Source organism: Pristiophorus japonicus, chromosome 2, assembly GCF_044704955.1.
Source record: "Pristiophorus japonicus isolate sPriJap1 chromosome 2, sPriJap1.hap1, whole genome shotgun sequence".
Lineage (NCBI taxonomy): Eukaryota > Metazoa > Chordata > Chondrichthyes > Pristiophoridae > Pristiophorus > Pristiophorus japonicus.
The window spans coordinates 297212712-297238346 of record NC_091978.1 but is presented as its reverse complement, the minus strand read 5'-3'; the positions used below and the strand labels follow the sequence as shown (position 1 = coordinate 297238346).

General features: G+C 45.7%; 1 protein-coding gene across 1 annotated transcript in view; it reads right to left on the bottom strand.

Moving 5' to 3' along the window:
- The window catches only part of dctn6 (dynactin subunit 6), a 166292-nt gene that overhangs the window by 26701 nt on the left and 113956 nt on the right, over positions 1–25635 (bottom strand). Inside the window, exons 5-6 of the mRNA XM_070871635.1 lie at positions 22133–22180; positions 8160–8302 (exon numbers count right to left, since the gene is read on the bottom strand). Of these exons, the coding sequence (XP_070727736.1) occupies positions 8160–8302; positions 22133–22180 (191 nt within the window). The remainder of the gene's footprint in view (positions 1–8159; positions 8303–22132; positions 22181–25635) is intronic.

The following is a 25635-nucleotide window of genomic DNA, read 5'->3' as shown; positions in this document are numbered from 1 at the left end:
GTTCTGGACCATGGTCTCTGAATTAACTGTTTCATTCTCCATCCCAATGCAGAATTCCACCATATTATGGTCACTCTTCCCCAAGGGGCCTCGCACAACGAGATTGCTAATTAATCCTCTCTCATTACATAACACCCAGTCTAAGATGGCCTCCCCCCTAGTTGGTTCCTCGACATATTGGTCTAAAAAACCATCCCTTATGCACTCCAGAAAATCCTCCTTCACCGTATTGCTTCCAGTTTGGTTAGCCCAATCTATGTGCATATTAAAGTCACCCATTATAACTGCTGCACCTTTATTGCACGCACCCCTAATTTCCTGTTTGATGCCCTCCCCAACATCACTACTACTGTTTGGAGGTCTGTACACAACTCCCACTAACGTTTTTTGCCCTTTGGTGTTCTGCAGCTCTACCCATATAGATTCCACATCATCCAAGCTAATGTCCTTCCTAACTATTGCCTTAATCTCCTCCTTAACCAGCAATGCTACCCCACCTCCTTTTCCTTTTATTCTATCCTTCCTGAATGTTGAATACCCCTGGATGTTGAGTTCCCAGCCCTGCTCATCCTGGAGCCACGTCTCCGTAATCCCAATCACATCATATTTATTAACATCTATTTGCACAGTTAATTCATCCACCTTATTGCGGATACTCCTTGCATTAAGACACAAAGCCTTTAGGCTTGTTTTTTTTAAAACACCCTCTGTCCTTTTAGAATTTTGCTGTACAATGGCCCTTTTTGTTCTTTGCCTTGGGTTTCTCTGCCCTCCACTTTTCCTCATCTCCTTTCTGTCTTTTGTTTTTGCCTCCTTTTTGTTTCCCTCTATCTCCCTGCATTGGTTCCCATCCCCCTGCCATATTAGTTTAACTCCTCCCCAACAGCACTAGCAAACACTCCCCCGAGGACATTGGTTCCGATTCTGCCCAGGTGCAGACCGTCCGGATTGTACTGGTCCCACCTCCCCCAGAACCGGTTCCAATGCCCCAGGAATTTGAATCCCTCCCTGCTGCACCATTGCTCAAGCCACGTATTCATCTGAGCTATCCTGCGATTCCTACTCTGACTAGCACGTGGCACTGGTAGCAATCCCGAGATTACCACTTTTGAGGTCCTACTTTTTAATTTAGCTCCTAGCTCCTTAAATTCATTTCGTAGGAACTCATCCCTTTTTTTACCTATGTCATTGGTACCAACGTGCACCACAACAACTGGCTGTTCTCCCTCCCTTTTTAGAATGTCCTGCACCCGCTCCGAGACATCCTTGACCCTTGCACCAGGGAGGCAACATACCATCCTGGAGTCTCGGTTGCGGCCGCAGAAACGCCTATCTATTCCCCTTACAATTGAATCCCCTATCACTATCGCTCGCCCACTCTTTTTCCTGCCCTCCTGTGCAACAGAGCCAGGAGTTGTGTACTTTGGTACAGGAGCACCTCAAGCCAGACGACGGCATCATCATCTCGAGATACAGGTTTTATACACACGTTCAATCGAAGGGCTAAAGCGCTGTGGAATTCGTTGCTGACCTGAGACGTCTAACGGGACCATGTTGGCAGACATGCTGCGGGACTTCTTTGTTATCGGTATCAGCCACGAGGTGATCCTGTTCAAACTTCTTCCAGTGGAGGAGTTGGATTTAAAAAGGACCATCCAGATCGCTCAATCATGTATGACAATGGACAAAAGTTTAAAGCAAATATCGGTGAAGAACCGAACCTCGGCAAGTGCTGTAAATGCGATTGATTCGGCGTTTGGCAGAGCGGCACATGGCAGGGTCTATCCGGCTGTGTTCGCAAAACCTGTGGCTGCCCAAAGTCCACCAGCGGGAATGTATCCGACTTCTCCGCGTTGGCGTTGTGGGGGAAATCATCGACACCAGCAGTGCCGATTTAAGCAATATAGTTGCAAAGGCTGTCTGAGAGTGGGGCATCTCCAGCGCAAGTGTCCACAGATGAGCAAGCGAGCTGCGACACACCACGTGGAGGATGAGAGTCAGACTAGCGCGGATCCGGATATGCAATCCGAGATGCCAGAGGAGGAAGTGTATGGACTACTCTTTCACAACCAAGAGTAAACCAATTTTGATTAATGTGAAGTTTAACGGGATACTGGTATCGATGGAACTGGACACAGGGGCGAGTCAATCGATCATTAACGAGAGAGCATTTAATAAGCTGTGGGATACTATGACTATGAGGCCCAGGCTGAGCCCTGTTAATGCCAAGCTGCGCATGTACACCAAAGAACTGATAAAGGTAATTGCCAGTGCACAAATTAATGTGTCGTATAATGGTGCGGTTCATGAGTTACTGCTGTGGATTGTTCCAGGCAATGTTCCAGACTCGGCAGGAGCTGGTTGGAGAAAATCAGATGCGACTGGAATGACATAAAGGCATTGTCGTCGGAGGAAGATACATGTGTCCTAGTATTGAGCAAGTTCCCCTCGCTGTTCGAACCGGGTATCGGCAACTTCACGGGAGCCAAGGTGCAGATCCACATGGGCTCAGATGCAAGACCCGTCCATCATAAAGCTCGGGCAGTGCCGTATATGATGAGGGAGAAGGTCGAAATTGAACTGGACAGACTCCAGCGTGAAGGGATCATATCACCAGTCGAATTTAATGAATGGGCCAGCCCCATTGTTCCTGTGCTGAAAAGTGATGGCACAATCAGAATCTGTGGAGACTACAAGGTTACGATCAACAGGGTTTCGAAACAAGATCAGTACCCGTTACCGAAGGCTGATGACTTGTTTGCGATGCTAGCCGGAGGGAAGTCGTCCACAAAACTGGACTTGACGTCGGCCTATATGACACAGGAGTTGGTCGAGACATTGAAGAGACTTACGTGCATTAACACGCACAAAGTACTGTTTATTTACCACAGGTGCCCGTTTAGAATTCGCTCGGCTGCAGCAATATCCCAGAGGAATATGGAAAGTCTACTGAACCGCCGTGTTCCAAGATGACATCCTGATCACCGGTCATGACTCCAAGGAACATCTGAACAACCTGTGAGAGGTTCTACTGCTTTTGGACAGAGTGGGAATCAGACTTAAATGCTCGAATTGCGTCTTCATAGCACCGGAGGTCGAATTCCTCGGAGCAAAATCGCCGCTGATGGCATCAGACCTACTGACGTGAAAACCAACGCCATCAAGAATGCACCCAAGCCGCAGAACATGACGGAGCTGCGTTCGTTCCTGGGTCTACTCAACTACTTTGGTAACTTCCTACCTAAATTGAGCACTTTACTTGAACCACTGCACATGCTATTGAGAAAAGGCAACAACTGGGTGTGGGGCGCATCGCAAGACAGAGCTTTCGAGAAAGCCACCAATCTGCTTTGCTCGAACAAGCTGCTGGTACATTATGACCAATGTAAACGTTTAGTTTTGGCCTGTGATACATCATCATATGGAATTGGTTGCATGTTACAACAAGCTAATGAGTTGGGGAAACTTCAACCTGTCGCGTATGCATCCAAAAGTTTGTCGAAAGCAGAAAGAGCCTACAGTATGGTAGAAAAAGAAGCTTTAGTGCGTGTGTAAGGTGTTAAAAGGATGCATCAATACCTGTTCAGTCTGCGGTTTGAATTAGAGACCGATCACAAGCCGCTCATTTCGTTGTTTTCCGAGAGCAAAGGTATCAATACCAATGCTTCATCCCGCATCCAAAGGTGTGTGCTGACATTATCTGCCTATGATTATGTCACTCGCCACAGTCCTGGCACAGAGAATTGTGCCGATGCTTTGAGCCGGTTGCCGTTGCCCACACCGGAGGTGGAAACGCCACAACCAGCAGATTTGAGAGTGAAGGTACCTCTATCACGGCTCAACAAGTTAAGACCTGGACTAGCCAGGACCCGATATTATCAGTGGTAAAGGGTGGCATCCTCAAAGGGGATTGGTCTGCCATACCGAAGCAAATGAGCGAGGAGGCCAAACCGTACATTCGTCGCAAGCACGAACTGTCTATTCAAGCAGATTGCATATTGTGGGGCAATCGAGTTGTAATGCCTAAGAAAGGGAGAAAGAAGTTTGTGTGTGAGTTACACAGCACACATCCTGGCATAGTGATAATGAAGGCTATCGCCAGGTCCCACGTAAGGTGGCCAGGAATTGATTCTGAGCTGGAAGGATGCGTGCATCAGTGCAATACCTGCATGCAGCTCAGCAAGGCACCAGTGGAATCGTCGCTGACTCTGTGGTCATCGTCATCCAAATCGTGGTCCAGGATCCATGTAGATTTTGCAGGTCCTTTCCTGGGCAAGATGTTTTTAGTGGTGGTGGATGCTTATTCGAAGTGGATAGAATGCATAATCATGTCATCCAGTACGTCCATGGCAACCACAGAGAATCTCAATGTCATGTTCGTGACACATGGTCTGCCTGACATAGTGGTGAGTGACAATGGGTCGTGCTTCACCAGTCAGGAGTTTCAGGAGTTTGTAAGATTTAACGGCATAAAACATGTTAAGGTCAGCGCCGTTCAAGCCTGCATCCAACGGGCAAGCAGAACGTGCAGTACAAATTATCAAGCAAAGCATGAGGAGAGTAACCCAAGGGTCACTGCAGACTCGCTTGTCTTGCATACTGCTGAGTTACAGGACAAGACCCCACAAACTCACAGGGGTCTCGCCTGCTGAACTCATGATGAAGAGGTCTTAAGACCAAGTTATCTCTTGTACACCCGGATTTAAGTAATCATGTTGAATATAGAAGACAGAATCAACAAGGGTATCATGATCGCGCAACTGTGTCACACGAGATTTCTGTTAATGATCCTGTACATGTGCTGAATTATGGTCAAGGTCCCAAATGGATCGCTGGTACGGTCATGGTCAAGGAGGGCAACAGAGTATTTGTTATTAAGCTCAAGAATGGGCAAACTTGGAGGAAACACATGGATCAAACAAAGCTGAGGCACATAGATGAGCCAGAGCAGTAGGACGAAGAAACCATTGACGACCAACCAACCTACCAGCAGCCTTCAGTGGACTCGAGGGTCATCAGTGAACCCGGAATTCCCATCATAGACTTGTTCAATAAAAATGGACTTGCAATTCCTGATATGGCCACTGCCACCCCCAACAAGTCAGCCATCCAGCCACCAGCCACAACAGCGTAAAGCACCGGACCGTCTCAACCTGTGAAAGACTGTGATAAGATCTCAAAGGAGGGTATTGTCATGTATGTACATGCTGTTTGTAGCCACCAGATGGTGTCATTGTTGGAGGCCACTGAGCCACTATAAAAGGCCAGCCATTTTGTGAGTTAGGCACTTTGGGCCATTATAAAGCATAGCCAAGGTTGTTCAGTTAAACAGTACTCAGTCTGTACTTTTATTGCATACATAACAAAATGTTAGGACACTAAGAAGTGTAGAGGAACAAAGGGACCTTGGAATGTATGTCCACAGATCCCTGAAGATAGCAGACCAGGTAGATAAGGTGGTTAAGAAGGCATATGAAATAACTGCCTTCATTAGCCGAGGCATAGAATACAAGAGCAGGGAGGTTATGTTTGAACTGTGTAAAATACTAGTTAGGCCACGGCTAGAGTACTATGCAGTTCTGGTCACCACATTACAGGAAAGATGTGATTGCACTAGAGAGGGTACAGAGAACATTTACGAGGATGTTGCCTGGACTGGAGAATTTTAACAATAAGGAAAGATTGGATAGGCTGGGTTTGTTTTCGTTGGAACAGAGGAGGGTGAGGGGAGACCTTATTGAGGTGTATAAAATTATGAGGGGCCGAGATAGAATGGCTAGGACAGACCTCTTTCCCTTAGCAGAGGGGTCAACAATCAGGATGAATAGATTTAAAGTAATTGGTAGAAGGTTTAGAGGGGATTTGAGGGGAAATTTCTTCACCCAGAGGGTGGTGGTGGTCTGGAACTCATTGCCTGAAAGGGTGTTTGAGGCAGAAATCCACATCACATTTAAAAAGTACTTGGATGTGCACTTGAAGTGCCGTAACGTTCAAGAGCTGGAAAGTGGGATTAGGCTGGACAGCTCTTTGTTGGCCGGCGCGGACACGATGGGCGAAAATGGCCTCTTTCCGTGCTGTAAATTTCTATGATTCTATAATCACAGTTCTTGCTTTTCATCACTCTTAGAATTAAAGAATCATAGAATGGTTACAGCACAGTAGGAGGCCAATTAGCCCTTCGAGACTATGCCGGCTTTCTGTAATCACCTGCCCTTTCCCCATAGCCCTGCAAATGTTTTCCCTTCAGGTACTTATCTAATTCCCTTTTAAAAGCCACGATTGAATCTGCCTCCACCACCCTTTCAGGCAGTGCATTCCAGATCATAACCATTTGCTGTGTAAAAATTTTTTTCCTCATGTCACCTTTGGATCTCCTGCCCATCACCTTAAATCTGTGTCCTCTGGTCCTCGACCCTTCCGCCAACGGGAATAGTTTCTCTCTATCTACTCTGTCCAGTCTTCTAATGATTTTGAACACCTCCTATCAAATCTCCTCTCAATCTTTTCTGCTCTAAGGAGAACAACCCCAGCTTCTCCGGTCTAGCCACATAACTGAGGTTCCTCATCCCTGGAACCATTCTTGTAAATCTTTTTTGCACCCTCTCTAAAGCCTCCCCCTCCTTCCTAAAGTGTGGCGCCCAGAATTGGACGCAATAGTCCAGTGTTTTATAAAGTTTCATCATAATTTCCTTGCTTTTGTACATTATGCCTCGGATCCTATATGCTTTTTTAACCGCTTTCTCAGCCTGCCCTACACCACTTTCAACTATTTGTGCACATATACCCCGAAGTTTCTCTGTTTCTGCACCCTCTTTAGAATTGTACCTATTAGTTTATAGTGCCTCTCCTCATTTATCCCACCAAGATGTATCACTTTGCACTTATCTGCATTAAATACGGCCCTGCCAGTGTCGCTCACATCCCCGGAACAAATAAAATTCTAAATTCTCATCCTTGTGTTCAAATCTCACCATGACCTCACCCTTCCCTATCTCTATAAACTGCTCTAGCTCTATAACCCTCCGAGATCTCTGCGTTCCTCCAGTTAAGGCCTCTTGCATATCTGTTTTCCAACACCCCACTGTCGGTGGACATGCTTTAAGTTGCCAAGGCCCTAAAGCTCTGGAATTCCTTCCCTAAACCACTCCACATCTCTACCGATCTCTCTCCTCCTTTAAGACACTCATAAAACCTACTTCTGTGACCAAGCTTTTGGCCACCTGTCCTGATGGCCCTGAAATCCCGGTTCATTCTTCCCGTGGGCGTTCGATTCAATTCGAGAGAAAAGATGCGCACTTACCTTTTGCCGTTATGCCCACCAGAGATCCCGGTCCTGAGGCCTCCTCTCCCTGTGCATCGGAGAGCGTGCACGTCTGGACGGGCGTAGAGCTGGAGTCACATGGCACTGGGCAGCCAATCCAGGTAAAGTATTTCTTATTCACAATAATGGGAACTCCGTAAGTAGGAGTTCTCATTATTATGATTGAGAAACACCTCCCCCCCCACCACCAAAAAAAACACACTATATTTAACATTAATTTAAATTAAAGTTAATAAATGTCTTAGAAAAAAAAATATTTTTCTAATTAAAAAAAATAAATTTTTAAATGATGATTTAAAATAAACTTTCCTTAGTGGGCAGGGTTTTTAAATATTAAAATGTGTTTTTAAAATGTTATTTTGATATGTTTTTGCATGTTTTAAAATTCTTACGCTGGTAAAAGTAGGCTATGCACCTGCTTTTACCAGGCGCAAGAGTTTTAAGGACATTCACAGGGCAAGAGATGGGCAAATAGTGCAATCTTGCCCATGCGAATCTTCTGGCTGCGGGGATGCGTTGGATCTGTCAAGCCAGAATTTGACAAATCGGAAAAGCCAGTTTTCAGCACACTCCTTCCCGGGTCCTTAAACATTCCATACGGACCCGAGGAGGCCGGGATTTCCTATCTCTTGGTGACAAATTTTGTTTAATTATGCTCCTGTGAAGCACCTTGATAAGTTGTACTAGGTTAAAGGCACTATATAAAGGCAAGTTGTTGTATATTATTACAAAACCTTTCATTGGATTGCTATTCCTCAGTGCACAGAAACATAGCATCAAGTCTTCTACTCGGAAATAGAAGCTGAAATTCTATTAACATACACTGTAAAGATCTTACCTGTGGCCGTTCTGACTGCACCCTTCGCATACAGTCTACCCCGTAGATTACGGTGTTCTCTGGAATAACTTCACAGGAGTTTACTTGACAGCAGGCTCCAATAATGCAGCCACTGGTTAGGATCACATTTCTACCTATAAATGCTGAGACACAAAATGACGGAAGTTACAAATATCTGAAACAGATAATAAGCGGTAGCTTAAGAAAAAACCTTTCATACAAATCTGAAAATATGCAGTTTAATTGACACCAATTTACTCAGGAAAAATGTAATTGAGGTAGCAACAGCCATATATGATGCTACACTGTTACAAATGAAGGCAAAGTTTGAACACCACTGTTCAAAAAAGGGTGTAAAGATAAACCCAGCAACTACAGGCCAGTCAGTTTAACCTTGGCAGTGAGGAAGCTTTTAGAAACAGTGATCAGGGACAAAATTAACAATCACTTGGATAGGGGTGGATTAATTAAGAAAAGCCAGCCACGGATTTGTTAAAGACGGATTTGTTGATCGAGTTTTTGATGAGGTTGATGAGGTCAATGCAGTTGATGTGGTGTACATGGATTTCCAAAAGGCGTTCGACAAAGTGCCACATAATAGGCTTGCCAGCAAAGTTGAAGTTGATGGAATAAAAGGGACAGTGGCAGCTTAGATAAGAAATTGGCGAAGTCACAGGAACCAAGAGAGTAGCGGTGAATGGTTGTTTTTCGGACTGGAGAAAAGTGCCCCCCAAGGGTCAATACTAGGACCACTGCTTTTCTTGATATACATTAGTGACTTGGATGTGGGTGTACAGGGCACAATTTCAAAATTTGCAGATGACACAAAACTTGAACAGTCAGGAGGATAGTGATAGACTTCAAGAGGACATAGACAGGCTGGTAGAATGGACGGACATGTGGCAGATGAAATTTAATGCAGAAAAGTGTGAAGTGATACATTTTGGTAGAAAGAATGAGGAGAGGAAATATAAACTAAAGGGTACAATCCTAAAGAGGTGCATGAGAAACCTAAGGGAATATGTTGAGAAAGCAGTTAAAAAAGCTTATGGGATCCTAAGCTTCACGAACAGAAATATAGAGTACAAAAGCGTGGAAATTATGATGAACCTGTATAAAACACTGGTTTGGCCTCAATTGGAGTAGTGTGTCCAATTCTGGGCACTGCATTTTAGGAAGGATGTGAAAGCCTTAGAGAGTGCAGAAAAGATTTACAAGAATGATCCCAGGGATGACGGACCTCAGTTATGTGGATAAACTGGAGAAGCTGGATTTGTTTTCCTTGGAGCAGAGAAGATTGAGAGGAAATTTGATAGAGGCGTTCAAAATCATGATTGGTCTAGACAGAGTAGATAGAGAGAAGCTGTTCCCATTGGCAGAAGGATCGAGAACCAGGAAACACAGATTTAAGGTGATTGGCAAAAGAACCAAAGGTGACATAAGAAACATTTGTTTTTACAGTGAGTGGTTAGGATCTGGAATGTACTGCCCGAAAGGATGGTGGAGGCAGACTCAATCACTGCTTTCAAAAGGGAATTGGTTAAGCACCTGAAAGAAAAAAAATTGTAGAGCTATGGGGAAAAAGGTGGGGGAGTAGGACTAGCTGAAGTGCTTGTAGAGAGCCGGCACGGGCTCGACAGGCCAAATGGCCTTCTTCCCCGCTGTAACCATTCTATGATTCTAAGTTAGTCCTGAGATATAAACACCTCGTGTCTGGTGCAAGTACAGGTGTTACGTCTAGTCGACTCAGATTTCATATCCAAAAGACAGCAACAAATACCCAAAAAATTAAAAAGCAAGAATGGAAACTACCAATCACAAAATAGTAGCAAAAACGGGCAGTAGCAAACAACTGCAAATAAGAAAGCAGAAGGGGAACAAATTAAGTCACTTCTTGAAAATCCTTTCGGCTGATAGCCAGGTTTCTCACTAAGCTGCAAAACTCAAGAGATAGAAATAAGGGCCCCAAGTTTCCACATGATTTGCTCCTGATTTTTAGGAGCAACTGGTGGAGAACGGAGTATCTTAGAAATCGGAATTCTCCACATTTAAGTTTTCTGCAGTTCTAGTCAGGTAGAACAGTTTCACTTTTGAACAGAATTTTTTTTTCAAAAGGGGGCGTGTCCGGCCACTGACGCCTGATTTGAAAGTTTCCAGTGTGAAAATGTACTCCAAACTAACTTAGAATGGAGCAAGTGAAGATTTTTGTAGGCCTGAAAAAACCTTGTCTACACATTAAAAAATCAGGCGCAGGTTACAAATTAGGCGTCGGAAACGAGGTGGGGGGGGGAGGGGGGGGAAGGGAAATCATTAAATTCTACAATAAATCCTTAGTTATACTTATACAAATATTATACAAATAAATCCAACCTGAATAAAAATTTATAAGCAAAGAAAAGATTAAATATACCATGTTCCTACCTGTGTTAAAGTGCTTCAGGCAGGCCTTTCAGGCAGCGGTTTGCCGTCGGGACCGACCAACGGCAGGGGGAGGGAGGGAGAAAGCTGCTAGAAGCCTCAGTACTTGAGGCAGCCGTTTGCCGTCGGGCCCGACGGACGGCAGGAGGAGAAAGCTGGAAGAAGCCTCAGTGCTGATCATGGAAGGGCAATGTGGTTTTATTAAAAAATATTAAAAATTGAACAGCTACAAAGAATTTGAATAGTCTCAAACAAGTGCATGTGTCCCGTTTATCAGAGTCTATCTTTAATTACAGAATGCACTCCCTCACCCTCACACACAGAAATATCAAGAAAATTAAAATGCAAGCCTTTGCAAGGGTTCAATAAACAAATTTTCACTTTTTCTGCAGCACTTTTTAAAATGGCCGAGGGCCAATGTTTACTTCAGACTGCGCGTGCGCGAACGCTCCAACGCGCACGCGCAGGGTTGTCGGCACCAAAAAAACTCATTTAAATTGTACTCGCCCCCTCCTACTTACAAAATCGGCGCGAGTGGTAGGCTCCGCCCCCTGTGCACCGCACCAAGCAGACATCAAGCTGCAAGGCGCTCGAGAATAGCGCGTTTTTTTTCAGGTGCCGTTTTCAGCTCGGAGGGGCGCCTGTTTTGCTGCGTGTGGAAACTTGGGGCCGAGGTGTTTGGCATAAGAGATACAAAAAAATTAGAAGAAAATTAAATGTATCTATTTTGCAGTTTCAGTGTTTGAAGTGGCTCTAATAATGTTTTACACCAAGGCCTTTTGTCTCTGAGAAGTCTCGAGTTTCCCTGAGTTATGATTAAAGAGGTTCAAGGAAAGTAGCAAACAACTCCTAGAATGCACCAGTATGTATTTCAACAAATCTGTGCCTTCAACTCCTAGAATTTTATTTAATGATTGACAAGAATGGCGATTCAAAGCATGCCAGGAGTTGCAGCTAACAGCAGTAGTGGAAAATTAATAAAGACTGATTGCACTAAAACCCTCCAGAAATGTAAGACAGGGAGGCAGACAGATAAAAAGATAGGGTGTGTTTTTGTATTGTATTGTATTGTCAACCCCTTCTTTACTTCAATTCAAATGATATTCGAACCTGTTCAATCTAAATCTAACACATGCCATCTTATACGAAAGCAAAACACTGCAGGTGCTGGAATCAGGAATAAAAACAGAAAATGCTGGAAATCTCAGCGGGTCAGGGAGCATCTGGAGAGAAAGCAGAGTTAACATTTCGGGTCGACGACCCTTCATCAGAACTGAAGTGTGTTTGGAAAGAACACATACTTAACAAACACTGAAAGGGGGAGGGGAAGAAAGAACAAAAGGGAAGGTCTGATAGGGTGGAAGGTAGGAGAGATTAGAGAGACAAAAGGGATGATGGGCCGAATTGAAATGGTAATGCCAGGCGTTAGAAAAACATTAGTCAAGATACAGTGTGAATGGCAGAATAATGACCAGCTGCCATTCGAGACAAGGAGAAAAAAAAAGAAAAAAGGCTCGGGGTTGTGGAGGTGGGGAAGGAGCTAAAGATTGGCAATGGTTACGCTCGGAAATTGTTGAACTCGATGTTGAGTCCAGAAGGCTGTAAAGTGCTTAAGCGAAAGATGAGGTGCTGTTCCTCGAGCTTGCGTTGAGCTTCATTGGAACAGTGGAGAGGTCCGAGGATGGAGATATCAGAGTGGGAGTGGAGTGGAGTGGAGAATTAAAGTGACAGGCGACCGGAAGCTCAGGGTCACACTTGCGGACTGAACGGAGGTGCTCCACAAAGCGGTCACCCAATCTATATTTTGGTCTCCCCAATGTAGAGGAGACAACATCGTGAGCATCGTGAGTATACTAAATTGCTGTTTCACCTGGAAAGAGTATTTGGGGCCCTGGATAGTGGGAAGGGAGCGATGATCCCTGTAAATCCATGCCATCTTGTACTTTGTTCCATTTCACGACCAAATGATTTATTATTTCTAAATCTACTTAAAAGGAAAATGTAAAGTTCTAGGGCTGGATTTTCGGCTTCTTAACCTCTCTGTTTGCTCCACGGGGGGTGGTAAATGCTATTCTTGGGTGTTACGCCGAGCGTTCAGGTTTTAGCGCCTGGCCGATAAAATCGGCTGCTGATTTGCGGCTGACACAAAAACTTACCGCTCCGTCCAGTATTTAGACTATCATGACATCAATCATTGTGCAACTTACGCCTCATTTAACACCCGCCCCAGCAAACTTCTGAAAAAAAAAATCGCCGTTCCCAGGGTGCAGCAGGCGGTATGGGCGGCATATTTAAATCATCATCATAGGCAGTCCCTCGAAATCGAGGAAAACTTGCTTCCACTCCAAAATTGAGTTCTCAGGTGACTGAACAGCCCAATACAGGAATTACAGTCTCTGTCGCAGATGCGACAGACAGTCGTTAGAGGAAAGGGTGGGTGGGAAGTCTGGTTTGCCGCATGCTCCTTCCGCTGCCTGTGCTTGTTTTCTGTATGCTCTCGGCGACGAGACTCGAGGCTCTCAGCAACCACCCGGATGCTCTTCCTCCACTTAGTCTTTGGCCAGGGATTCCCAGGTGGGGATGTTGCGTTTTTATCAAGGAGGCTTTGAGGGTGTCCTTGAAACATTTCCTCTGCCCACCTGGGGCTCACTTGCCTTGTAGGAGTTCTGAGTAGAGCGCTTGTTTTTGGAGTCTTCTGTCCGGCATGCGGACAATGTGGCCCGCCCAACGGAGCTGGTCGAGTGTGGTCAGTGCTTCGATGCTGGCCTGATTGAGAATACTGAAGTTGGTGCGTCTTCCTCCCAGGGGATTTGCAGGATCTTGCGGAAGCATCGTTGGTGATATTTCTCCAGTGATTTGAGATGTCTACTGTAAAAGATCCACGTCTCTGAGCCATATAGGAGGCCGGGTATCACTACAGCACTGTAGATATAAGCTTGGTGCCAGATTTGAGGGCCTGATCTTCGAACACTCTCTTCCTCAGGCGGCCGAAGGCTGCGCTGGTGCTGGAGGTGGTGTTGAACCTCATCGTCGATTCTGACCTTGCTGATAATAGGCTCCTGTGGGTGGAGAAAACACAGGAGATTCAGCAGCTGGCCGACAGTCATGATGTGCGAGGATTCTTCACCGCAGTCAAATCCACCCACGACCCAAGCACCCAAGGCCCCACCCCACTGCTAACCAAGAACAGGGAGACACTCATCAAGGACTCTGAGGCAGTCAGGACCCTCTGTAAGGAGCACTTCAAAGATCTCCTTATTCGAGTGTCCTCGATTCTATCCAGCAGCATGCTACCCGCACATCTCAGCAAAACTCCAGCCCTGCACGAGGTAGAAAAGGCTGTCCATCAGCTCAAGAACAACAAGGCATCGGGAGCAAATGGAATCCCCGCTGAGGCATTAAAGTGTGGCAGAGAGGCACTATTTGCACGAATGCATGACTTCATCTCTCTCATCTGGAAGGAGGAGAGCATGCATGGAGATCTCAGAGATGCCTTAATCGTGACCATCTTTAAAAAAAGGGGACAAGTTCGAATGTGGCAACTATAGAGGAATCTCCCTGTTGTCAGCCACTGGGAAAGTCATCTTCTGCCTGTCATCGTCAACATCTTCACCGAGGCGTACGAAAGCATGGGCCTTTCACTAAACATCCATAAGACAAAGGTCCTCCATCAACCTGACCCCGCCACACAGAACTGCCTCCCAGTCATCAAGATCCACGGTGCGGCCCTGGACAACGTGGACCACTTTCCATTTAAATAGAGGGTGGAAGATTAGACATCACAGTTGACATTGACTGTAACGGCTGCACACAGCGCACTGCGTGAAGCTCCGACTTGCAAACGGCACTTCTATGTGCCATTACAGTTTCCTTACAAGGTCAGTGATAGACCTGAATGGGGGCATTACTAGTTCGCCAGCATATCATGCTGGTTGCTATTGGCAGGTAGCTCTTGAAGGCCTCTTGGCCCAAGGATGAGGAAAGGTCGAAGACGTCTAGGGAGGAGGCCTTACACCACCGCCCACCCTCCCACGGGTTTAAACATGCGTGAGAATGATGCGCTTCCGAAAGGAAATGCTGACAGAGATATGCCAGCTCCTACAGGCAGACCTACATCCTACCAGTGCCAACTGGACTGAGCTGCCTGTATTTGTGAAGGTTACTGTGGCGATGGCCTTCTATGCCTCTGGCTCGTTACAAGCAGCAGCAGGGGACATATGCAGCATCTCTCAACACGCTGCACATCGCTGCATTCGGCTCTATGCCTGCAGAATGGACTTCATAAAGTTGCCTATGAGCAGGGACAGCCAGAACGAGAGGGTTTTAGGATTTGGCAGAATTGCGGGCTTCCCGAGGATTCAAGGAGCCACTGACTGCACACAAGTCGCCTTGCGAGCACCATCACACAATGCAGAGGTATTTCGAAACCGAAAGGGATACCACTCCCTAAATGTGTGGCTGGTGTTCGACCATACACAGCGCATCCTCGCAGTGAATGCCTGCTATCCAGGGAGCGCACATGATGCTTTCATTTTGCGTGAGAACAGTGTCTCAGGAATGTTTGAGCGACAAAGGCAGGGTTGGCTGATCGGGGACAAAGGTTATGGCCTAGCCACCTGGCTCATGATACCCCTCTGCAACCCCACCACAGAAACCGAGCAGCACTACAATGACACCATGCAGCCAGCCGCAACATCATCAAACAGATAATTGGGGTTCCCAAGCAGTGCTTCCGATGCCTGAACCGCTCTGGAGTCAGCCTTCAATACTCCCCTCAACGGATCCCCGAATTCATTGTGGTGTGCGTAATGCTACACAACTTAGCCAGGCATTGCCAGTGGGGATTGCAGTCCCACCTCAGGAGGAGGAGGACAACGATGAAGAACAGCCTGGCGAGGCACCGATTACAGGGCCACCCCATCCACAGGGGAGTTGAAATGAAGATGCTGCCGGAGCAAGAGCTGCACGTCGCCAGCTCATAATGGACCGATTTGTTTAAATGGGGAAGCTGAGGGATGCAGCTAAGACTCACGATGCTATGTGCCACCATAAAGGCTCTTCTACAGTCAATTTTGGAATGATACACACGACACCAATGGCAAATGGTCAAAGTTACATTTTTATCCAACAAAGAAACAGTCCCCCCCACCCCACAAAACAAAGCAGTTCAATAAACAGCGTTCTTCTGCAAGTAACTTAACAACAATGAAGTGTATAATGAAAATAAACTATTTATATGCATATTCATAATACATCTGGCCATCTACACAATGTTGTCCCATCCCTTAATGGGACTAACACTCACATTCCCCCCCCCCCGCCCAACGCCTTACCTTCATCCTCCTCCCACGCCTGCTCTCCTCCTCAATGAGGCCTCAATGCCTACAGCAAGGTTACTTGCGGGCTGCTATGTTCGGGGGGCAGACAGTGTATGACGACACTCTGGACAATCTCTTGGCCTGGAAGGCCTGGCTGTGGACTGCTGTGCCTCATCATCGGCGGAAGCAGTCACTGGTGGCTCGGGTGTGTACCGTGTATGGTGCACAGTTGGAGAGCCAGTGGTGGGAGCCGGAATGCTATTATACTGGGAATAACAGCACCTTCCATTTCCTGGGAGCCACTGAGACTCCGACAGAGCTCGGCCTTAACATCCAGAGCACGATGTGTCTCCACAACTTGCTGGTCTGCTTCGGCACCCCGTTGGACAGTGGGGAACACAGAGAGGATGGCAGCTGTCATCGACTGCATCACATCACCAAGCAGCAGCGTAGAATGTGCCTGCTATTCGATCAATGCTGCGATGTGATCATGGGCACGTGCCACACAATCTGGAACCTCACTGTCGCTGTTGGAGGTCACCTGCCACTGTGAGTTGGCAATGATGGCCTCGCTGGAGTCCTGAGTTGCAACAACAATTCACAACGCTGCCTCCGCAACAGTCGCAGAAAGCTTGTCGATGCTCTGAAATCTGACCCAATGTAGCCATGAGCTCACGGTGCATGCCTGTGTTCTCCCTGGACATTTCCACCAAGTCCAGTTCCATGTCTGCCTGTTTTTGAGCAGACCTACTTTGTCGACTCATCCTCCGGAGAGCTGGCCTCTGAGATTCCCCTCTCGCTTCACGTTGCTGTAGGCGATTGGAGCCAGAAGCCTCCGATGACTCAAAACCCTGGAAACTGGTCTTGTCTCCAGATGTCGTCTCTTCCAAGGGGCCAATTGGTGGGCTCTGCGGCTCAGGCATTGCAGTTTCGTCATCTCCCCCATGGCCAGATCTTGATGGCTTCCTGGCGTGAATGTGGCTATTCTTCTGCAAGCACAAAAAAACAGCAGGAGGGAAGGGGGCAGGAAGGTGTGCATTGGAAGGCCCCCCCCGTCACTTTATAATCAGTCGCACAATCCATTTACATACTCTCACTACCCGAAGGGGGCTCAGCATCGCCTGAGGTGTTGCTCCAATGGGTAGACACCCCTTCCTCAACAGCGGTCAATTCTAGGATTTGAGGCGAGCTCCCGCCTGTGCGCAGCTGCTCATGCCTGTTGTGTGAGTGCTTCGACTGTAAAGAGAAAAATAGGAAGGGTTCAGAAAGGGTGCACCTCCTGTTGTGCCACATATGCCTACCATACTTCAATAAGTGAGACTGTGTGGATGTTCTAATGTCTTCACTTCAATCTGTGTTGATGTTGCATGAGTTTTGTGAGTGATTGTTCGGTGAGAGGGAGGTAACATAGGGGCTGCAGGAGATCTTTACGAAACCCATATCAGGAGCTGGAGTGTATTGTGAGGAAGGTTCTCAATGATTAGGGAACAACAGTGCATGTGCACCCTTAATTAAGAGGCAATGGCTGGAGAAGTCAACCTTGAGTTTTCTGAGGCATTGTGAAACCCACCCCACAGGCTGCAAGACTTTAAGAATGGGCATATACATGAGATACTTCACACAGTGTCCGACATTTATGTTGGAATGATAGCAGGCGTAGATAAACGTGAATGGTACTCACCTGGTAAGGTCCTTGAACTTTTTGCGGCATTGTGTGCCAGTTCTGGCTAACGTGTCTGCCGCAGACACCTCCTGGGCAATTTCACGCCAAATTCTTTTAAATGTAGCTTGCAGAGGTCTCGCTCCCCCAGCCAGATGGAATGATGACCACCTCCTCTCCACTGCATGGACCAAGGACTCAGCAGCCTCATTGGAGAAATGCTTGGAATGCTGCCTGCTCTCCTGCTGCTTCATCTCTGCAGAAGTGCCAGAAGTCAGACGGATCATATGTGCATGCACGCAGGAAGCTGCCACGCCCTGAAATAACGTCTGCACCTGGGAAATCAAAAACGCAACTGCGTATGCGCAAAATGGCCACCTCTTTTACTGCCATGATTTTCGGCTCGGGTGCATAAAGTCCGTTGTGTAACGCTTGATTTAATGCCCACGATCATGGATCCTCATTTTTTGCCGAAATTTCCAATCAAAGGCGCAAACATTTTTCAGGCCTTGATTAGCGCCCCGATATCAGGTAAGCCGAAAATCCAGCCACAAAATCCTACCATTTTATAAAAGAAAAATTACACTTTTATCAGATATGTCTGATATTTGCTTCCCTCCTAGGCGGATATTAATTTATGGCTTGGCGCAGCTCCCCTGCAAACAGTGGGGGTGGTGGAGTGGTGAGGCAGCGGGAGGAGGATGGGACTTCAGATGGATGGAAGGTCCAGAGCAGACCAATCTGGCCAAATCTAACCATTTCCACAGCCAATACCAGAGCAGCTCACAAAGGCCTTCAAATTGGCACGAAATCTCCTAATTGTCCTTTAGTGAAGGAAATCTGCTAACCTTAGGAAAAGGGGAGGTGCAACGAGACCTGGGTGTCATGGTACATCAGTCATTGAAGGTTGGCATGCAGGTACAGCAGGCGGATAGGAAAGCAAATGGCATGTTGGCCTTCATAGCGAAGGGATTTGAGTACAGGGGCAGGGAGGTGTTGCTACAGTTGTACAGGGCCTTGGTGAGGCTACACCTGGAGTATTGTGTAAAGTTTTGGTCTCATAACTTAAGGAAGGACATTCTTGCTATTGAGGGAGTGCAACGAAGATTCACCAGACTGATTCCCGGGATGGTGGGACTGACCTATCAAGAAAGACTGGATCAACTGGGCTTGTATTCACTGGAGTTCAGAAGAATGAGAGGGGATCTCATAGAAACGTTTAAAATTCTGACGGGTTTAGACAGGTTAAATGTAGGAAGAATGTTCCCAATGTTGGGGAAGTCCAGAACCAGGGGTCACAGTCTAAGGATAAGGGGTAAGCCATTTAGGACCGAGATGAGGAGAAACTTCTTCACCCAGAGAGTGGTGAACCTGTGGAATTCTCTACCACAGAAAGTAGTTGAGGCCAATTCACTAAATATATTCAAAAGGGAGTTAGATGAAGTCCTTACTACTAGGGGGATCAAGGGGTATGGTGAGAAAGCAGGAATGGGGTACTGAAGTTGCATGTTTAGCCATGAACTCATTGAATGGCGGTACAGGCTAGAAGGGCTGAATGGCCTACTTTTCTATGTTTCTATGTTTACCTGGTTTGGCCTATATGTGACTCGAGACCCATAGCAATGTGGTTCACTCTTAACTACCCCTGAACTGGCCTACCAAGCCACTCAGTTGTAACAAAAAGCAATAATATGAATAAAACTTGACGAACTACCCAGCATCCACCTCGGCACAGGCTGCGAACACGACAACGGCACACCTAGCCCAGTCGACCCTACAAAGTCCTCCTCACTAACATCTGGGAACCTGTGCCAACATTTTGAGAGCTGTCCCAAAGACTAGTCAAGCAACAGCCTGACATAGTCATACTAACAGAATCATATCTTTCAGCCAATGTTCCAGAATCTTCCATCACCATCCCTGGGTATATCCTGTCCCACCGGCTGGACAGATGCACCAGAGGTGGTGGCACAGTGGTATACAGTCAGGAGGGATTGGTTTGGGGAGTCCTCAACAGTGACTCTGGACCCCACGAAATCTCAGCTCATGCACAGGCAAGGAAACCCGCTGCTGAATACCACCTACTACTCTCCCTCAGCTAATGAATTAGTACTCCTCCATGTTGAATACCACTTGGAAGAAGCAGTGAGGGTGGCAAGGCCAAAGAAATACTCTGCTTGGGGAACTTCAATGCCCATCACCAAGAATGGCTCGGCAGCATCACTACTGATCGAGCCCTGAAGGACACAGCTGTCAGACTGGGCCTGTGGCAGATAGTGAGAACACCAACACGAGGGAAAAACTTACTTGACCTCGGATGCACCAATCTGTCAAAGATGCTTCTATCCATGAAGCATTGGTAGAAGTGATCACCGCACAGTCTTTGAGGAGACTAAGTCCCGTCTTCACACTGAGGACATCTTCCATCATGTTGTGTGGCACTACCACCGTGCGAAATGGGATAGATTCAAAACTGGGTATCCGTGAGGCGCTGTGGCCATCAGCAGCAGAACTGTATTCCAGCACAATCTTCAAACTCAGGGCCTGGCATATCCCTCACTACAACAAGCCAGGGGATCAACCCTGGTTCAATGAGGAGTGCAGAAGAGCATGCCAGGAGCAGCACCAAAAGTAACTAAAAATGAGGTGGCAACGTAGGGAAGCTGCAACACAGGACTACATGCATTCTAAACAGTGGAAGCAGCATGCTATAGACAGCTAAGCGATTGCAAATCAACAGATCAAATCAAAGCTCTGCAGTCCTGCCACATCCAGTCGTGAATGGTGGTGGACAACGAATAATCAGTGGGAGGAGGTTCTATGAATATCTCCATTTTCAATGATGGCGGAGCCCAGCACGCGAGTTCAAAAGACAAGGCTGAAGATTTCCAACTATCTTCAGCCATCTTCAGGCAGAGCAGCGAACTTGGTCGGGAACAGAGCGGAGAGCCGGATCTAAGAAGCGGCAGAGAGAAACCCCAGACTCGCAGAACACGAACTTGGTCGGGAACAGAGAAGAGAGACAAGAAAAATCTGGAGTGACATCACAGGATAGCTGATGACTGATTGGTTCAGCAATAGAATCTGGTAGCGATAGCAACAAAGACCAAGTCGGGCCGACAATTATGACACCGGGTTAAGGACCCTCTTGGGTGCCAGGCCGCTGGTCCGGCCGAAACCGTCCTGGTGGGCCAGTGGACCGAACTTAAACAATCGCGCATGCTCTCCCCTTTAAGTGAAGGGAAGAGCCGCGGTGACACAGCACCGTGATGACAGTCATGCGGCCATTCCACTTGCCCCCAACTTCCGCCCCTCTAGTATGCTCACCGCCGCACTTCTGCCCCCATTATGACCGACTTCCAGTCCGCCTATAAGAAAAAGCCAAAAAGTGGAATTTCTCTCAAGAGGCCAGTACATCCACCGCGCCTGTAAAAACATCAGAAACTGGGTAGCTGTACCACGTTTCCAGTGGTGGGCAATTTTGGTCCCTTTCTCTTTATACATTTATAAAAGGTTTTACTATTATCTTATCAAAGTTTCCAAGTTTTTTTCATATTACTTTTTGATTGAAGTGAAGCGCATTACTGTCTTTATATCCTTTTGTTGCTTTTTATAGCTCCCAGACTGCTGGATTTCCACATCTCCGTGTAATTTTGCTCTCCTTTCTGAAGATTTTACAATCTGGAATATTTAGCTCCCAATCATGCCCAGCTAGTAGCCAGGTCTCCGTGATGACTACTATGTTATGCACTTTAAGCTGAATTTGTATCTATAACTCATGTGTTTTATTTCTTTTGCTACGTGGATTCACTTACAGAATTCTTCTTTGAGTAACTGTCCCCAACCCTGTCCTTAAGTTCTGATGGTGTATTTTTCAGACATTTGGATCAGACTTTTATAAATGACAAGCCCATTCCAGAGATGTTCTCAGGTATTATATTTTTGAACAAGGACATTTGTTGAGGATTTATTCTTGCATTTTATAGTCTATAAATTCAAAACATTACATTGCGATGCTCACTAAACATTCAATTAGCAAGATGTTGTTGTGAAGATGTTATTAAATTATGTTTCAGAGGCTCATACTACCTGGATTTATTTTAAATTGGCTAAATTCAGCGGAGAGAATTTCAATGAGATCATCAGAGGTAAATGATTACTGTCTTTAGTACTCACAACTGAAGAAGCACTTTTGATCCACTTGGTTAGGTCTCTAACAGATCTGTCAGAAGATACAGGTGTGTGTCTGTGTAAGGTGCTCTGATGTGTCAGATCAGCAGATTAATCAGCTGCATAGCATCAGCCAATCTTTACAACAGGACACCATTGCCATCAACACAGACTCATGCTGGTCTCTTATTTATCTGCCAAAAACCTTATGGATAATTGAGAATTTGAATAACAGGAATTCAAATATTCACAATTACACTGTATTTTGTTTTTCTGACGCTACGAAATTTTCAGAAATCACTGCTAGGTCAAGACAGTAAAAGAGAAATCTCTGTAACCATTGAAACTTTATTGCAAACTTTTCCATCAGCCTGTTTCAGCAAAAGATTTTTAAAAAAGCAACTCACCTTTAGATTCAATGACATTGTTATCTCCAATCTTCAAGGCTTCGAAATCTGGCAATTACAGTTAAAGAAAATTAATTTTTTCCACCGACTTCCTCATCATTTTGATCTTTCTCTTCCGAAGGTGACTAGTGATCCTGAGGAAAAGTCCCCGTATCTTACATGTATTGCTCACAACACTCCTTTCCCTCCAATCATCGGCAAGATGTAGATGACAATTTTGACATCCGACTTGCTGTCCTGGCTGAGATGAACTAACTTTGTACAGACCAGTTATCAACTCTGGGACTTTCCTGGTCTGTACTATTATCAGAGTGAGTTATCAGGGAAGTCCAAAAATGCAAAATATCTGAAGCGAAATTGTAATTAAATATTACCACCACAGCCATTTATCTCTGTACAGTAATTACAAAATGGCAGTGCTTCAGACTTATGTTGTAAACAAAGACCAATAAACCTTACCTCTGGTGCACAAAAATATCACGTTAACGCATGAACCAATGAAAGATCAAAGGATTCAAAAGCGTTGCCTTTTTGAACTGGAATAATTGAAGTCAGAATTTGAAAAAAACCTACAAAATATTTGAGCAAGAGAAACAAAAACTCATTACTTGAGAGTTTATGAATGAAATAACTCTCAGGATGAAATTTTTGCATCAAGAGTGACACATCCAAAATATGCTAATTGTGTTGGTTGGTAATTCCCAGCATTTATTTATTTTCTTTTTATTTAAGCCTCTCTTAAAGCCATCTCTATTCCTGTGTAAAAGGAGAATTTTCTTACTGCAAATACTGAATTAGTTAACATAGAGGGTTACGATAAAGAAGGAAGTATGGAAATCGCAGGAATACATTTAGAGTGATCTGGTAAGAAATGAAAGAAAATAGAAGGAGGTCCTGCGCAGGCCGCTCACGCCACTGGAAGAGATACTGCGCAGCAAAATTTAAAGGGACCGCGTATGTTGGGGAAAGCAAAGTGTTAAATTGGTAAATTTGAACCAGGCCAATTCAGTGCTGATCATCACTCCCATTTCTATCCGAACAATAATTTATAAACATAAATTCATATAGTAGTCAGATACCATCTTAAGTACGCAAAATAGTAAAACCTTCCATTACTAAATTAATGAAATGATTGATCAATCGATCGAATATTGTACTGAAAGTCTCAATGGCTGTTTGGCAGAGCGGCTCAAGTCTGTGGGGCCTCCGATGTACTGCGTGCTGAGTGTGGGAGCCTGAGGCTTTGCAAGGCCTGAACTACAATCGCGTACCTGGAGTCTTTGTGCTCCAGGATACACTCCCGTGTCCAAGACCATGATTAGAACACCCCTGCCGTTGTATTCGGGATACCGGAGAGGAAAGACAAAGTCAGTCTGCTTCTTTGGTAAAGATCAGCATCCATGATTCGACTCAGACTAATGTGCAGCTGGAGCTCTGGCCCACATTCAATTTCTGTCATGTCCAGCAAGCTGGAATGAATGAACTGGTTGGCCAGATATAGCCCATGGGCCATATTTTGCCCACCACTGGTCTAAAAGCGCTCTGCTCTTTAGTGAGGTAACTCCCAGCAATGGCAGGGCCCTAACATAATTGGGTATGCAACAGAGTTACGCCACACCAGAAACATAGAAAATAGGAGCAGTAGTAGGCCATTCTTCGATGGTATGAGACATGAATTGGCTAGGATAGACTGGCAAATGATACTAAAAGGGTTGACGGGGAATAGGCAATGGCAGACATTTAAAGATCACATGGATGAATTTCAACAATTGTACTGGCGTAAAAATAAAACGGGAAAGGTGACTCAACTGTGGCTAACAAGGGAAATTAGGGATAGTGTTAAATCCAAGGAAGAGGCATATAAATTGGCCAGAAAAAGCAACAAACCTGAGGACTGGGAGAAAGTTAGAATTCAGCAGAGTAGGACAAAGGGTTTAATTGGAGAGGGAAAATAGAGTACGAGAGTAAGCTTGCAGGGAACATAAAAACTGACTGCAAAAGCTTCTTTAGGTATGTGAAGAGAAAAAAATTAGTAAAGACAAACTTAGGTCCCTTGCAGTCAGATTCAGGTGAATTTATAATGGGGAACAAATAAATGACAGACCAACTGAACAAATACTTTGGTTCTGTCTTCACTGAGGAAGACACAAATAACCTTCCGGAAATACTGGGGGACCGAGGGTCTAGCGAGAAGGAAGAATTGAAGGAAATCCTTATTAGTCAGGAAATTGTGTTCGGGAAATTGATGGGATTGAAGGCTGATAAATCCCCATGGCCTGATAGTCTGCATCCCAGAGTACTTAAGGAAGTGGCCCTAGAAGTAGTGGATGTATGGGTGGTCATTTTCCAACATTCGAAAGACACTGGATCAGGTCCTATGGATTGGAGGGTAACTAACGGAACCCCACTTTTTAAAAAAGGAGGGAGAGAGAAAACAGGGAATTATAGCCTGACATCGGTAGTGGGGAAAATGTTGGAATCAATTATTAAAGACGTAATAGCAGCGCATTTGGAAAGCAGTGACAGGATCGGTCCAAGTCAGCAAGGATTTATGAAAGGGAAATCATGCTTGACAAATCTTCGATAAATTTTTGAGAATGTAACGAGTAGAGTGGACAAGGGAGAACCATTTGATGTGGTGCATTTGGACTTTCAAAAGGCTTTTGACAAGGCCCCAGACAAGAGATTAGTGTGCAAAATTAAAGCACATGGTGGTAATGTATTGACGTGGATAGAGAACTGGTTGGCAGACAGGAAGCAAAGAGTAGGAATAAACGAGTCCTTTTCAGAATGGCAGGCAGTGACTAGTGGGGTACTGCAAGGTTCAATGCTGGGCCCCCCAACTATTTTCAATATACATTAAGGATTTGGACGAAGGAATCGAATGTAATATCTCCAAGTTTGCAGATGACACTAAGCTGGGTGACAGTGTGAGCTATGAGGAGGATGCTAAGAGGCTGCAGGGTGATTTGGACAGGTTAGGTGAGTGGGCAAATGCATGGCAGATGCAGTATAATGTGGATAAATGTGAGGTTATCGACTTTGGTGGCAAAAACAGGGAGGCAGAATATTATCTGAATGATGATAGATTAGGAAAAGGGGAGATGCAACGAGACCTGGGTGTCATGGTATATCAGTCATTGAAATTTGGCATGCAGGTACAACAGGCGGTGAAGAAGGCAAATGGCATGTTGGCCTTCATAGCGAGAGGATTTGAGTATAGGAGCAGGGAGGTCTTACTGCAGTTGTACAGGGCCTTGGTGAGGCCACACCATGAATATTGTGTACAGTTTTGGTACCCTAATCTGAGGAAGGACATTCTTGCTATTGAGGGAATGCAGTGAAGGTTCACCAAACTGATTCCCGGGATGGCAGGACTGACATATGAAGAAAGACTGGATCGATGAGGCTTATATTCACTGGAATTTCGAAGAATGAGAGGGGATCTCATAGAAACATATAAAATAGTGGGAGTTGTGTACAGACCACCAAACAGTCGTAGT